This window comes from Pempheris klunzingeri, chromosome 7 (assembly GCF_042242105.1).
Source record: "Pempheris klunzingeri isolate RE-2024b chromosome 7, fPemKlu1.hap1, whole genome shotgun sequence".
NCBI classification, from domain to species: Eukaryota; Metazoa; Chordata; class Actinopteri; order Acropomatiformes; family Pempheridae; genus Pempheris; species Pempheris klunzingeri.
This window is the reverse complement of record NC_092018.1, coordinates 10991237-11005673: the sequence shown is the minus strand read 5'-3', so window position 1 is coordinate 11005673 and position 14437 is coordinate 10991237. Positions and strand designations below refer to the sequence as shown.

Below are 14437 nucleotides of genomic sequence, written 5' to 3'. Positions count from 1 at the left end.
ATTTTGATGAATCGCTGATTTCTTTTCTCTAGCATGTGTTATTTTGAATAAAAAGATAACAACTATTGGATGGATTGCCTTAAAGCTGAGTACAGACATTCATGTCCCCCTGAGGATGAATCATAACAACTGGTAACCCTTTAACTTTTCTCCAGATCAACATTGATTAGTCCAACAATAATGAAAAATCTAACACCATTCCACAGCTGTGTTTTTATGTTCGGAGCCTGTTAGCAAATGTTAGCATGCTAACCGTTTAAGATGAACATGAACATGGTAAACATTACCTGCTAAACATCAAGTATGTTAGCACTGTCATCGTGAGCATCTTAGCACGCTGTTGTAAAACTGAGTCGTTGCATGAATGAATTCACTCATTCATTTATTTGTGGGCCTGTATAGAAAACAAACACAGTATCTGAGGAGTAGGCCTTTCAGTACATGAAATGGTCTGGATGCTGCGTCCACATTAAAAGATTGGTACCTTCAAGTAACCGCGAGTACCAGACAGTAACAGCAATGTATTCCCTCTTTGATCTCTAGAGAAGCATTAGTTCTCATTAATGTTTGCGTACATTGCTAAGATCCCCAATTGAAACCATTGAAAAAATATTTAACCGCATTCCTGCCCTGTTTGACTACAGCTTAACCTCACAGACAACAGATCCATTCAAAGGTTTAACATGACCAGAGACATCACAAATCAAACTGATAGCAAACACAAGTTCCTTTCTAACCCCAGAGCGCGTAAAATACAAATAAAATACTTGAATGAATCACAGAGTTACTGATTTGCTAGTTATATACACAAATTCCAGGCTGGTATTGTCACTGTTGTGCTGATGAATATTGTTATTTTTTTCCTCAGAAACTATGATTCAGTGCTCAAATAATCCAACAGAAATGCTTCATTCAAAGAACAATAAAGACTGTGCTTGATCAAAGTCGAAGACATCAGTCTCCTGTCATCACGGCGCCCTCATTGACCGTAGTGCCAAATCTGAAGCCTTAATCAAAAAACAATCTTACACACAGGAACTTTAGTGTACTTGATGAAAGTACATGAACTGCGTTGATACATGAACAGAAAATAAAATCTTTTCACATGATACATTTTCATTAAACATAATGGTTCGGACATGAGCACAAAATCTCTGCCACAGACTTTTGGTTTTTATAAATGAGGCTGCTGATCTCTCACTGCATTCCAAACTCAATTATCAGAGATTTTCCTGGGGAATAACTCTTGAGATTAACTGGAGAAGCTGGCATCCAAACTTGACTGCAAACTGTAGCGTATACTCACATACAGAGGCACTTTCCTCCTGCTCAGCTCCATCTGCACAGCAACTGCAGGCAAACGCAGACATTAAACAGACATTTGAGACAAAAAATGAAAACTCACACAGGACTCCTCATTTCTTCTGTGGTTATTTTGGTTATTCTGCCTGCTCTTCTGATCCCAAAGAGATTATCAAACCTTGTCTGTGTCAAGCAGAGTGTCTCTGATGAGACAGGATCGTCTTTTGATCTCAAAGTATGTGGATAATGATATTAATGATGATATTTTCCACCTTTGGTGTGTAGAGACGGTTCCAGCTATGCTCAAATCTGATATGCAGACAGCGTTTAGTTTACTTCTGCGTATGTGCGTCTCTGCCTGTGTGCTAAAGTATGAAATCGATCAAGTGTCAGTGCTGCAGTGTTCAGGTCTGTTCTTTATCAGTGGCTACTTCCTAAAGTGGACACAGCAGAAAGGTCTTAATACAACCATTTTTAAAAACATGCTTCCTGTGCAATCACGTCATCTTTTGAGTTTGCATTTTTAACTCTATAATATCACTGTGAGCAAAGGCAAAGGAATTTTGTGAGTGTGTCTAGCTTTGTGACACAGAAAAACTGCTCATCAGTTGGGATATTAATAGCACTAAATTAGATGCTTATTATCAAATGACTCAGTCCAGCTTTAGAAACATTTATGAGTCTTTTCCTTATGATTCAAATGAATTAAACTCACAGTTTGATGCTGACCTATTTAGACCAATCTGAGGTTCCCTTCTATAGAGCTATATGTTGCCATTCAAATAGAGTTAACATATCAGCAAACTGTCAATATATCACAGGAAACACACACGTTGATAAAAGTAAACAGCCACTAGTTAGGGCTTAACATTAATGCTGTGCTTACCTTCACAGGAGCTCGGACTCCGGCAGAGGAAACCTGACGGTGCGCTTAAATTGAGCAAAATAAAATAAAAGAGCACCTAAGTCGGATTCATCGTCCTTCTGCTACCTGCTGGTTCAGGTGTCTTTGGTAAAGCTACAAGTTGGGAAATGGCGTTCAATCAGTGCGGGTGCTGTTTGCAGTGTGAGCCGCACTGACACAGCATCCTCCTCTCTGTCAGTGCTGATGCTCTCCGTCTTCCGTCTGCTCGCATGCAAATTCCTCCTAGTGTGTGAAAGTCAACTGTTTCTTCGAGCTTACAGCGACCTCTAGTGGAAGGCGATAAAACAGCGACGGCCGTGCATTTTGAAGTCTGAATCATAATTAGGGGATATTTAAAGGTCCTGTATTATTGCAAAACACAAGCAACAGAAAGATAACATAGATATGCGTCTTTGTTGTGCCTTGAGACCACCATATTCTCAGAAAGGATCGTTCCTCTCCATCTTTCAGTAAATGTGAGTGAAAACATGCTATTTAGGTTTTCCTCCCTTTATGATGTCATGAGGGGAATCTGTTGATCACGTGACCTCCTCCAGCCCATCAGCAGGCCGACTGTCACTGAAAACCTCCCAAGTCCACCTCGCTGTCCGCTGTTTTTTTATCACACTACCACCAACGCAAAGATGTTGAAGGCGACAGTGAAGCAGCAGATTGTTTCTCTTCTTCTAAAAGGTAGCGTGCAGACAGAGGCTGCAGCAGCCCTGTCAGTAGAAGAAAAATAGTGTGGTTTTTGAACATTAAACCATACAAATCTGTTTTGGTAAGACGTCCAAATACAAGTCTGAACGTTAAAATTTGCAAAATATGGGACATTAACACACAGTTTTACATAAAGTCCCACATTATGCTCATTTTCAAGTTCATACTTTTGTTTGGAAGTCTTACTAGAGCAGGCTTATATGGCTTAGTGTTAAAAAAAAAAAAAACACATTATGGTTTCCATAACAGACATGGCTGTTGCAGCTGTTCAGTCTCAGTCTGCACATTCAGCTTTAGAAGAACAGAGCAACTGCTCTCGCCTTCAACATCTTTGCGTTCTCAGAGCTGGTGTTGGTGACAAAAGAGCAATGGCAAACAGCTAGATGGATTCAGGAGGTTTTCAGTGGGTGGGGAAAGTTGGCCTGCTGAAGGCCTGGAGGTGATTGAATGTAAAGCAAATCCCCCTTATGACATCATAAAGGGATCCAGACCTAAACGACATGTTTTCACACACATTTAGTGAAAGATGGAGTAGGAGAAAAAGGGAGATGATTGTCTGTGGCAATCGATAGGCACACAGGTCGCACATTTATGTTGAAAAGACATTAAAAGCTGCATTTTGCATAATTTAAGTGACTTTCGGGGTATTTACATCAACTTGCTTTCATTTCCTGGAAACATACTATTGCCACTAATTGCCTGAACGTACACAATCCTAACTTTAACCACTGACCCTAAATTCTGGTTTACCAATTGGGCACACAGCTTCTGTCCCAAATTGCACAAGCAGCCCCCAATCAACTGGTCACAAGTCTGGCATGTGTTGAGCAGAGTTAAGCAGATTTTTCAAACTACACTATTTTTATTATGATATTATGGCAGTTTCAATATTACAAAAATTTATTCTCATCTGCTTAGAAAACATTTGTCAATGCCAAATTTTATGACAACACAAAGCAGACATTCACGGTGAAATCATTCAAAACACACAAACCCTGACACGCACACACATACACGCAGTTCACATATACAATTGAAACTGTAATAACAAGACTTCCAAAAAGCAACACCTTGCTTTACATTCACACAAACACAGACAGACAAGTTCTTTTAGCTGCCTGTTGTGTTGTCAGTCACACCGAGTTCAAACAACAAGTGAGGCCATGGGGGATTTGTCAGTCTCTTAAAACCTGTACCAAAAGGCATCTGTTTGGTGAAGTCGACAGCATGTCAGGAAATTTGTGTATGATGTTTCAAAAGGAGGTTTTAGAGTTGAAAAGGCACTCTAGCCCAGTCTAAAGCAGTTTTCCCCCTCTGCAAGCCTCTCAGGTGGCCTGAAGCTGTGGTCTTGAGGTGCTAGCTTCACCCAGAGCCAGGCCATTAGACCTGCTGAACCCAGTGCATGGCACCTCCTTTCTAGGGAGGGAGGCAGCGAACATCGTGTCCAACATGCCCAGCACCTCCAGGAGGTCCTGCTGGTAGTCGATTTCTCTCTGCAGCAGCTCCTGCAGACGCAGCAGCTGTCGGTCCACGAATGGTGACTGGCCGATTACCGACTTATAGATGTCCAGAATCATCTCAGCCGCTGTTACCAGGACCGAAGCAAACCGGGTGTCAACCAAGTTCCTGAAGAGGAAACGGTAAAAGGTTCAAGTACTGCCAGCTGTTTCTGCATGACTTTATGTGCAACTGCAAGCTACCAAATTCAGCACATCCAACAATAAACCCACAATCAAGTCTACTTAGGTAATGAAGTTTTATCTGTGTCTTACCCTATGAGGAAGTTGAGCAACTTTGAGAGACCCTGTTCATCCCTTCCTGCCAGAGCATTCTTCAACGTTCCTCTTCGATCCAGCTCCTTTATGACAGCAACTGTGACCTCTGGCTTTCTCAATCTTGTCCATGTCTATAAATTAAAAGATATTTAATATCAATAAAAGTAAAGTCATACCACCTTTTTGAAATGTTTGTTCATGTAGGATGCTGTTAGTATAACTCCACAACAGGAAAGTAGCATGTGTCACTGCTTTATTTGAAAGTTGGAAAAAAAAAAAGTACAACTTTAACCTCAAGAAAGTGATGCCCTCCAATTTAACCTAGTTACTAAAGTTATAAATGCATTAATGTATACCTCCAGAGCCTTATCCAAGGCCTTCGATACATTAAATTTCTTGAGCTGCTTGTCGTATTTGGCCAAGTGCTGTTTCACTGGCTTGCTGACAAGAAAATCATCCTGGAAAAAGATGGAGAACCAAGAAATTTATCAGCAATTGTAAGAAAGAAAACAGTCCCATACACAATATATAACAACTCAGTGTGCAGAAATAAAAGAATGGCCACTGAATGTCAGCTTAACCTTGTAATTTGAAGAATTCAGTCAGTGCATCTTCTCATAGCCAGATCAAGTCTCAGACAGCTGAGCTCCGCGTCTGCATGTTACTAAGTGTAAACGTACCTGTTTAGGGATGTAGTTCTTCCCCTTTACAAAAACACGATATGATGGTCGTCGCCTCTGTGGGCCAGAAACGTCCTTTGACTCTTCAGGGCTTTTCCTGTGTTTGATACTTAGAATTCCGTTGGTCATACCCACAACAATGGACTCATCATCCGGCTGAGGAGAAAGACACATTCACAGTTTTACTGTCTCACAACAAACAGTGCACACTTTGGTACAGATCACTGCTATAGTTGTGACAGCAGAGCATGTTTCTAACAAATTAAAAATCCGTGGTGGTGATTAAAGGTCGAAATCAAAAAGCACTGAAGGACCAAAGTAAAAAAAAAAAAAAGCCTTGTCAGTTCACTGAGGTCGCACAGTGTGTTCTAGAAATCCAACACCCTTATGCCAATACCAAGTGGAGAGGATGTACTGTTTCATCTCCTTTCGATTTAAATCTCTGGCAGAGCTGGATATTTATGTTGGCTGCTGCAGAAACTGAATCTATCACTTCTCAGTCTCAGATTTTATCTCTCAAATCACAACTCCCTCCAGGGCTGCACCATAGACACAAGCAAATTTCCATCTCTCTATATTGACTTTTTTCCATGTTTATAGGCCACAGTCAGCAAAATAGAAGCAGTATAAGTATAATTACATACATTCTGCACCATAAATGCACCTTTCTACACTTAATTCATCCTCATACATAAAAAACTAATAATAAACGAAGGGTTGAATGTAATTTCTTACAGCCAGAGCCAGACTGAGGATGGAGGCAGCGTAGTCAAAGTTGTGGACCACTTTATAGCTGGTTGTGTTGTACACCTTTACATGCCTGAAAGACAAACAGAGGCTCTGCATTAGATCAGGTTCATATATAAAACTTACTTACAGATAGAGAAGCCTCAGTGATTTCCACATTCATACTGTACATAGACCTGTCCCCATACCTGTCCAGAGAGGCTGACAGCAGTCTTTGTCCGTTGCTGCTGAGACACAAAGAGGTGACGGTTTTGTGATGGTTCTTCAGTGACACCAGAGGCTGGCCTCCTTTTAGCAGATCCCACACTTTCACATAGCGCCCCCCTGAGGAGAGTGGTAGAAAGAATTTCTTTAATGTCCTGGATAAACATCTGTGAATATAATGTCATAAGTGCAGTTATTGGCAGGAAGGCAACAGTGTAGAAAGACATATTTAGGTTGTTTTTGTCTCAACTGAGGCCAAATGGCCCAAGGGCAGGGTAGATGCTCAGAGGGAGGCAGTTAGAGGCTAAGCGAGCCTCCTGGCAACCAGCTTCAATAATTATCTATAGGCAGTAAAGATTAGAATGCTGTAAATGGACAGCCAGTCCTGACCACCCATACTGGGGTACATCAGGGATCTAACAGGTCACAACGGACTTAAATGCTGTTGTCTTCAGTGCTGCTCCTCATTTCTCTTGGCCCAGCCCATCCAAGTTTGAACATTTTCTACTCAACAACTTGTTTCAATGAGAACCAGACGGAGGACCCAGCAATAACTCATTGACCATGTGTGTGATCTAACGCTGACCGAACATGATGATCATACTGCTGACTACCTGCAGAGACGAGGAGTCCCTCAGAGGGATAGAGGAGCAGACTCTCCACTGGCTGGCCGTGATCCATGGTCATCATACTCTTATCCACTCTGGCATCAAACAGCTTCAGTGTGTGGTCATAAGATCCTGGGGAAAGAAAAGAAGAAGAAAAAAAAAAAAACAACACACACTAGTTGTTAGTCAGACAAAAACAAACAAAACTCTTTCATCCCATTCCTCATCCCTCCATCTGCAATGGCATTCTGTCTAACAAATGAAGAGCAGCATTTGGAGTGGGATTACTGTTTATTTTTCTGAAGTTACATTGATGCTAATGGTTCAAAAAGTTAATTTCCTGCCCCGAGTTTAACTTTTCCTCCCACATCATTTTAAAAGATGTTGCTTCCAAACTCACCAGTAATGAAGAGATCTCTGTTGAGTTTGCTCGTGAGGCCACAGCGAATGTAATCTGTGTGCTCTTGATAGGAAGTGAGCTCAGTGGCGTTTGGGATGTCCCAAAGTCGACAGGTGTAGTCGTCTGATCCTGTTAGTATCTGGTAACGATCCGAGGTGAAGTCCGTTACATGTACAGGCCTGAGTAGACATAAAATAAAAGACAAGATTTGCATCAGTTCAATTTAATGACAAGACATCCATAAGCCGTCAAGACAGTTTGAGGGTTGTCAGAATTCTTGAGATCATCATAAAATTCAGTCGATGGATCACTCAAGAAATCATCATTCAACAATCCCTTTGCTACAAAAGCATTTCAGAAGACAGAATCAGTCTGAAATTAAGCCTATTTTATAGCACTTGAAAATGGGCTTCAGGCCAAGACAGCACATCTAAAACACTAACAGAGACACATTAGATACCTACTTTGTGTGCCCTTTGAACATCCTGAGTGCCACCTTGCCACTGACATCAAACAGCCGGACCGCAGAGTCCTCACATCCTGCCACTAGCAGCTGACCGTCTGACCTGAACCTCCCACTGTATGCAGTGTCCTTAAACCGTGTAAACGTCTTTACAGGCTCCTGAGAGAACGGCCCATAAATGTGAACCTGTAGAGAAACCAGAGTTAGAAATCTCATACAAATGTTGTATAGGCCTACTTAATATTTGTTGTTTAATGATGTGAACATGACTAATTTGAATAAACACAACTAAGACGAATTCATACAAGAGAAGCCAACATACTCTTGTGAATGCTGTCACAGCAAAGTTATGTGGAGCCACTGGGGAGTAGTCTATGTTTGTGATTGCTCCAAATTCTTTAATCTGGACCGGAGCCTGTGAGAGGAGAAACAAAGACGCATTGTTGAGATTGAGAGACGAAATTATGAATCCACTTTTCTTGCTTACACTGATATGATGGTATGCAGCAAAAGAGAGACTCACCTTGTAGTTTTTCCAGTAAAGTGTGTCTTGTGTGACTTTCTCACCAAGTTTAGGATAGACTTGGATCTTCGTAGGTTTAAATGAAGCCATTTTGCTGCTGCAAAATTGCAAATTGTTCTTTATCTGGTAAGACAGACAATAAAAAACATGGATGTTAACATACAGTAAATTAAATGATATCTAGGCTGATAATCCCTTTAGTCCCACTGACCTGCTGGTGGTTACTCTTAAACAAACTGATGCTGATTAGCCCAACAATGTTTAAACCCACAAAAATGTATTTACAGTTTTTGCTGAGATACAACATTTAGCAAAGATACCAAAACTGCTAGGCTGAATCTGTGGGGAATTTAAAAAGTGACAAATTAAACTATAATGCTTTAATTTGATGCCTTAGTGCAGCCATAAAAACACAAGTCTGAGAGGACGTTGATAATTTCACTTCAAGTAAACATGACAAACCTTCTACCTAAACAGAGCTCGTTGCTGTCTAACAGTGAAATGTGGTGGTTTTTGCAACCGTAAGTCAAATAAAAAATAATCGTCATATGCTGGATGGTAAGGGGTTAACTGCTTGGTAAATATAGTCTTGATGAGTCCCCATTGACACTTTAGCAGACAGCATCACAACCCACCAATTTAACTTTAGGCAATTGGTGAAGGCTAAGCTAACGGGTTCATACGAGTACAGTCGATTTCTTCACTGATGTTCATTACTGTGAACGAAAGACTAATATAATCACTGACCTTTCAATGCTCCAACTTACGCGTAATGTTAATGCTTTGAAAAGCAGCTTAGACAAATGAAACCTGAGCCAACGTGTTCAGTGCTCACAGCAGAAGTTAGTTAGCACGTTACGCTTTAGCCGACAGGCATTTTCCTGCCAAAACGTATCATAAGGATTCTCACCTTTGATCAAAAAGGTCCAGGAGCGAAGGCTTATTTCTTATAAATAAGACGTGTTAAAATTAGACTATACGGGTATTTGTTGTCCAAACAAACCAAAAGTTTCTCGTTTTAAAGAGTTATCACGTTGCCTTTCGCTGCACAGAAGGACGCCATGATTACAGATGTGACAACTTCCGTTGAGAGTGAGATATCTTTATTGTTCACTGAAAGGACGCACAGTCTACATCTTAACCCTTCTTTTTCATTTTTTAATATTTGAAATGGCATTGACTGTGGACCTAGTATTGTAATTCATTCATAGGACTACATAAAATAAATTTAATTGATTGATTAATTGATTTTTTCTAAAATTGAATCTACTTCTTTTCTCGTAAAGTCTACCAGGAATCTTTTGACCAAAATATGTCAACTAATGTTTTAGATTGTACTTCATTATTTTTAAGTGGCTGTTAAAATATAGCTACTACAGTAAAAATCCAAATATATTTTGTTCAAAAGTTTATGTGTTCTCTATTTTAGTCCATTCTAAACATCAGGTTATTTTGGTGTAATCTCTGACACCATCAAAACATCACAAGATAGATTTATCAATAGAAAACACTATAATTTAAGATATAAATCACATTAAAGTATAGGAAAACTGCGTACACTTCCGGTGAGTTATTGATCTGTGTGCGTCACTTCCGGTCTTCCCTCCTTTCCCCGAGCTTCTTTCGACTGTGTGACCCGCGTGTTTACACACTCCCAGGTCAGTTCACGTCTCTGTAGCCTTTTAAGCTGTCTCACCATGATATTATGTCTGGGTTTGTAAATAAAGAACAGTCCCTGTGCCACATTAGTGTTAAAGCGGAAGGAAAAGGTAAATTATACGTGGACGTTATCATCAGTTTGAAGAGGCCTAAACTAGCTGTTTAGCTTGGTTTGCTAACTAGCCGGTACTTCAGTTGTCATGATGTCTGACAACTAGGGTTGAAAAATATAAGCTGTCCAGTCTCGGAGGCTGAAAGATCAAGCATAAGCCCATGGCATATCTTGTCGGGAGGGTACACTAGCAAAAGTAAGCTAACAAAGTTGATAAGTAACCGATCTCTCTTCGCTTTTTGGGAACGTTGCGAGCCTAACTTAGCCACTAACTTTAGCTGGCCACCTCTGTCTGCTTCACGCAGAACTTGAGTCGAGACTAAAAGGCGTGCATCTATTTTGGGCTTCTGGCAGCTGAGCATTCTTGTAGTTTATCGTGCCAAAAGGCAAAACGGGGGTGGAGGGGGATTTTAGGGAGTTTTAGGTTTGGCACTTCATAGAACTTATGAGCCCTGTTTCCAGAGAACTGCTGAAATCATACACTAGGTGCCAGTTACTAATTTATTTCTAATGAAATTTCGACTTGTGTACCATTTTGCATGTTCATCACTGATTTTTCATTTCAAGATCAAACTATTAGTTCGCAAGTAGATGAATGTCTGATTAACAGTAGTGGAATGACTATTGATGTGGGAATTGTTTTTTTCTAATGACTGAAATTTGTGAAATAAATATAACAAGTATGAAAATTCAGGATGTGTATGTGCTGTTTCTTGTGTTAGATGAAGGAGTCGATAATGAACCAGGAAAAGCTCGCCAAACTGCAGGAGCAGGTCCGCATAGGGGGCAAGGTGAGTTGCAGTACAAGTGGCAAATTAGTTTTTGATTAATTTTTTTTTTTTTTTCCCCCAATGAGTCTTTTGGATGTCGAACTTACTGTGAGTTGTTGTCCTCCGTAGGGGTCAGCCCGCAGAAAGAAGAAGGTGGTGCACAGAACAGCTACAGCAGATGACAAGAAGCTACAGTTTTCCCTTAAGAAACTGGGAGTCAATAACATCTCTGGCATTGAGGAGGTACAGCAAGTTGTTTTTGAAATGGACAACAATATGTAGGTCTTCTTTATAACATTGATTAGTGTGTTGTTCTCCTACAAGTCTTTTAATCTCTTTTTGCGACAGTTTACAAGGACGTCCAAAATGTCATTTTAGATAGTAAAGGGTACCGTTAGCATTTTGTTCGTGAGAAATGGTGTTATGTCACTGTTCAGAGACCAGCGTTTTTTTGTCAGTATTGACAAAAGTGATGTAAGAAGAGATATGAGCATGGTTGGAAATTAACTTGCTTTAATGACCTGCCACTGTGGCTGATGAATGCAAAAAAGTTTTTTTTATCTGCCCCTTTTACTTGCAGTGTTTAACTGCATGTGAAAAATCTACTATGTACAACATTCAAGCATGATTATTTAGGAAAATAGGCTCTCTTTTTTTATCTCATAAGCTAAATATTTAAGGAAAATAATTACAGTAATTCTCTCACACACATTTAGTTTTCTTATTGGCATCTTAAGCATATTGATGACATACCGAAGAGGACATTGTCTGGCTTGCCTCATCGTAACCTAACCAAACACAGGACTCTCCATTGTCGGTTTCACTTAAAAAAAAAAAAAAAAAATTCCAACCTTCTTTGGCCTGTCTCTCCTCCTGGGTGGTTTTATCTGCCGAGTGTTCAACCCCTGCAATGTAACGCCACATGTCTAAGTGAAAAAAAACAGACTCATGATTGAATCTGTGTTTTAAAATGTCACAAAGCATCTTTGTCATCGTCCTTGTCATCATCATCATCTTCTTTTCCTCTGTTGTTTAATGGCATGTGGCAGCTTTTAGGTACATGGATATGATGTAACAAGTTTTTAAAGGGAGTTTTTGTTCATCTCTCCGTTGCTGAAGAGGGTTTTAAAACACGAGCAAAGTCTTACCATCTGTTTCGTCATCCCCTTTGACGCTGACCTCAAGCTCTTCTTTGTCCTCCCCCCCTTCAACTCTTTTTATGTTCCACTGTAGGTGAACATGTTCACAAACCAGGGGACAGTGATCCACTTCAATAACCCAAAGGTTCAGGCTTCCCTGGCTGCCAACACCTTTACGATCACAGGGCACGCTGAGAACAAGCAGCTCACAGAGATGCTCCCAGGAATCCTTAACCAGCTGGGAGCCGACAGTCTTACCAGCCTCAGGAGATTAGCAGAGACTCTGCCCAAACCAGGTAACACTCTTTACGTTCTATATGTTCGCATGTATCAGTGGTTGTCTGTGCTTTGTATCAACAACTTGCTGTTTGTTCTTCTTCCGCCTCATAGCTGGAGAGAACAAAGCCCCCATGGTAGCCGCTGAAGAGGAGGATGACGAGGTTCCAGGTACACATCCTCTTTTAAATAAAGATTTGCATTAATTTTGTAATGTACAGTAGTATTTATATAACCACCCAGTCCAGAACAGACTGGCCTAAATGTTTGCATTCATGGCTTCACAGGGGGATCCTCTATGATCTCTTCCGGTTTAATAAGTTTAGTCTCAATATAAGAATATGAGACAACCTCTGTCACAGACAGAATTTATTGATTAATTCAGATGGCTGATATTTTAGGTTTTATTGATATGTAGTCACCACTTGGTGAGAAACAAGTTTTTGTATGCTAATTAAAGCTTGTGCTGATTTAAATAATTTTCTTTAAATTTTCAGATCTTGTTGAAAACTTTGACGAGGCTTCAAAGAACGAGGCAAACTAACAAACACCAGTGATCATTTTAAGGCTCCTCTCGACCCGTCGTACTTTGACACAGCAGCATTTGGTAATTGTTCATCTCTGTTATTGCTCTGTGGCTTCAAGCAAAAGTTACTTTTTAATTGTAACCTTGACAATTGGGCTAAAGTAAGAAAAACTGACTTTGTATGGCAACTGTTACCCACCCCTTCGTCAGATTTGCTTTGTTCTGCAGTACAAGTGAAATTATTTAATTCAGTGGAATGTGCAAACCGTTCTCTTTCTCACTCTGTCTCTCCTGCATGGTGATGCCCACACATCAAAAATGTATTGGTGAAATTAATCATGTAATAAAGATTATATTTCAGTTTCTCAATTTTAGTTACATTTTTAATGGTCCACCAGTTCTCTGTGTCATTTAATGGAGAAGCATGTATATTATTTATTATATTCTAACTTATGGTCCTAGTTTTCTGAATTTTCACAGGTGATTGGCTGATGGCAATGATTACTGATAGGAAAAACTTTTTATTCTGTGTGCAAGTGGAAAAATATAAGCTTGATGAGAGCTTTCCAAATGAGTTTCACTTAAGGTTTGTGTGGACAGTAGCGTTGGTTATTTTTGAAATTAATATTTAAACTTCTTGCAAATCTCTTAAATGTTCTCTTTTGTATTCAGAATAAAAGACAATGCCTAACTCCTATTTACATACTGTACATCAAATCACAGGTGTGGTAAAAGTGGCAATTTGGCCAATTATTTCAGAATTGAGGGCTGGAATATTGCATCTATACTAACCAGCTAAAAAACAAACAAACGCCTCTTTCTCATGCACCTTTAATGGTAAAGGGTCTGGCAGAGCTCTCTGTCTTTGTGACTCAGAGGCTGGAGTTGAATTTTCCATCTAAGATACTACACATCTTCTGGCTCAAGACATTTGTAGCTTTTCTGGAAATCTTGACAGTAAATGACTGAATTGCTGTGGGAGGTGTCCACGGCATACTGTTAAGACTGTTTCCACAGAAAAGGTACACGAGGTAGGGTCAGCTCTTGCTGTCACTGAATAACAGCTGGTTGTTGTATCTGTGGTGCTGAAATATGTTGACAATCCAGCCAGGGAAGTTCAGCTGTATTTCAGCTGTATGATGTGGGTTTCACACATGGAAGGGTCCAAAAAGGTTTTCTAAATCAGCCCAAAATAAGTCGAATACACTGAGATAATCATATCTGACATTAATTACATGTGCTTTTGTAGTTGAGTGTAAGTGTTGTTGACTCTTCCTTGGCCAAGCTTGATGGGTATGTTTCATTATCCTGGCTCAGATGGCTTCAGATCTTGGGGTAGTGCTGAGAACTGTGTAAACTAATTTCAGTTTGGGAGTTCATATGCAAGTAAAGTGTATCCGAATTTGAGGAAAAAAGAAAGTTTCGTGACTCAAAACCATCTTTGAACTTGAAAACGCAATCACTAAATATGAAAATGTAATGAGAAAAACATCACGCTGAAATACAACTAAACCAAAATTTCAAAAAATTATACATTTCGTTACTTTATAGTTTTAATTCCTAACACCATAACTAAACAAAACAAAAAAATCAAATGTTGAGTTCAGTGGTGAAACAATACATTTAATA

At 39.8% G+C, this 14437-nt stretch overlaps 3 protein-coding genes across 5 annotated transcripts in view; 1 reads left to right on the top strand and 2 right to left on the bottom strand.

Annotated features, from left to right (window-relative positions):
- The window catches only part of LOC139203521 (rho guanine nucleotide exchange factor 28-like), a 38693-nt gene extending 36347 nt beyond the window's left edge, over positions 1 to 2346 (bottom strand). For all 3 annotated transcript variants that reach the window (XM_070833312.1, XM_070833313.1, XM_070833314.1), the window contains exons 1-2: positions 2189 to 2346; positions 1307 to 1350 (exon numbers count right to left, since the gene is read on the bottom strand). In XM_070833312.1, the coding sequence (XP_070689413.1) occupies positions 1307 to 1339 (33 nt within the window). In that variant the 5' untranslated portion in view covers positions 1340 to 1350; positions 2189 to 2346. The remainder of the gene's footprint in view (positions 1 to 1306; positions 1351 to 2188) is intronic.
- Positions 2347 to 3585: 1239 nt separating this feature from the next.
- Positions 3586 to 9380, bottom strand: utp15 (UTP15 small subunit processome component). Its single transcript, XM_070833725.1, has 12 exons — positions 9237 to 9380; positions 8327 to 8449; positions 8126 to 8218; positions 7805 to 7989; positions 7341 to 7519; positions 6947 to 7072; positions 6317 to 6452; positions 6117 to 6201; positions 5382 to 5537; positions 5058 to 5159; positions 4699 to 4832; positions 3586 to 4552 (listed from the first exon to the last, which is right to left on the bottom strand). Exons 2-12 carry the CDS (start codon positions 8414 to 8416, stop codon positions 4252 to 4254), a joined length of 1587 nt encoding a protein of 528 aa, XP_070689826.1. The 5' UTR covers positions 8417 to 8449; positions 9237 to 9380; the 3' UTR covers positions 3586 to 4251.
- Positions 9381 to 9930: 550 nt separating this feature from the next.
- Positions 9931 to 13177, top strand: LOC139203624 (transcription factor BTF3-like). Its single transcript, XM_070833445.1, has 6 exons — positions 9931 to 9984; positions 10820 to 10888; positions 10997 to 11110; positions 12101 to 12302; positions 12397 to 12453; positions 12780 to 13177. The coding sequence occupies exons 2-6, from the start codon at positions 10820 to 10822 to the stop codon at positions 12824 to 12826; spliced, it is 489 nt and encodes a 162-aa protein (XP_070689546.1). The 5' UTR covers positions 9931 to 9984; the 3' UTR covers positions 12827 to 13177.
- The last annotated feature ends 1260 nt before the right edge of the window (positions 13178 to 14437 follow it).

Excerpts from the sequence above, each read along its gene's own strand:
- utp15 (XM_070833725.1), bottom strand. The coding sequence starts at position 8,416 with ATGGCTTCATTTAAACCTACGAAGATCCAAGTCTATCCTAAACTTGGT. Across the intron at positions 7,990-8,125 it reads CTGTGACAGCATTCACAAGA|GTTCACATTTATGGGCCGTT; the intron begins GTATGTTGGCTT and ends GTTTCTCTACAG. Across the intron at positions 5,160-5,381 it reads AGAACTACATCCCTAAACAG|GATGATTTTCTTGTCAGCAA; the intron begins GTACGTTTACAC and ends ATCTTTTTCCAG.
- LOC139203624 (XM_070833445.1), top strand. The coding sequence starts at position 10,820 with ATGAAGGAGTCGATAATGAACCAGGAAAAGCTCGCCAAACTGCAGGAG. Across the intron at positions 10,889-10,996 it reads AGGTCCGCATAGGGGGCAAG|GGGTCAGCCCGCAGAAAGAA; the intron begins GTGAGTTGCAGT and ends TGTCCTCCGTAG. Across the intron at positions 12,454-12,779 it reads GGAGGATGACGAGGTTCCAG|ATCTTGTTGAAAACTTTGAC; the intron begins GTACACATCCTC and ends TTAAATTTTCAG.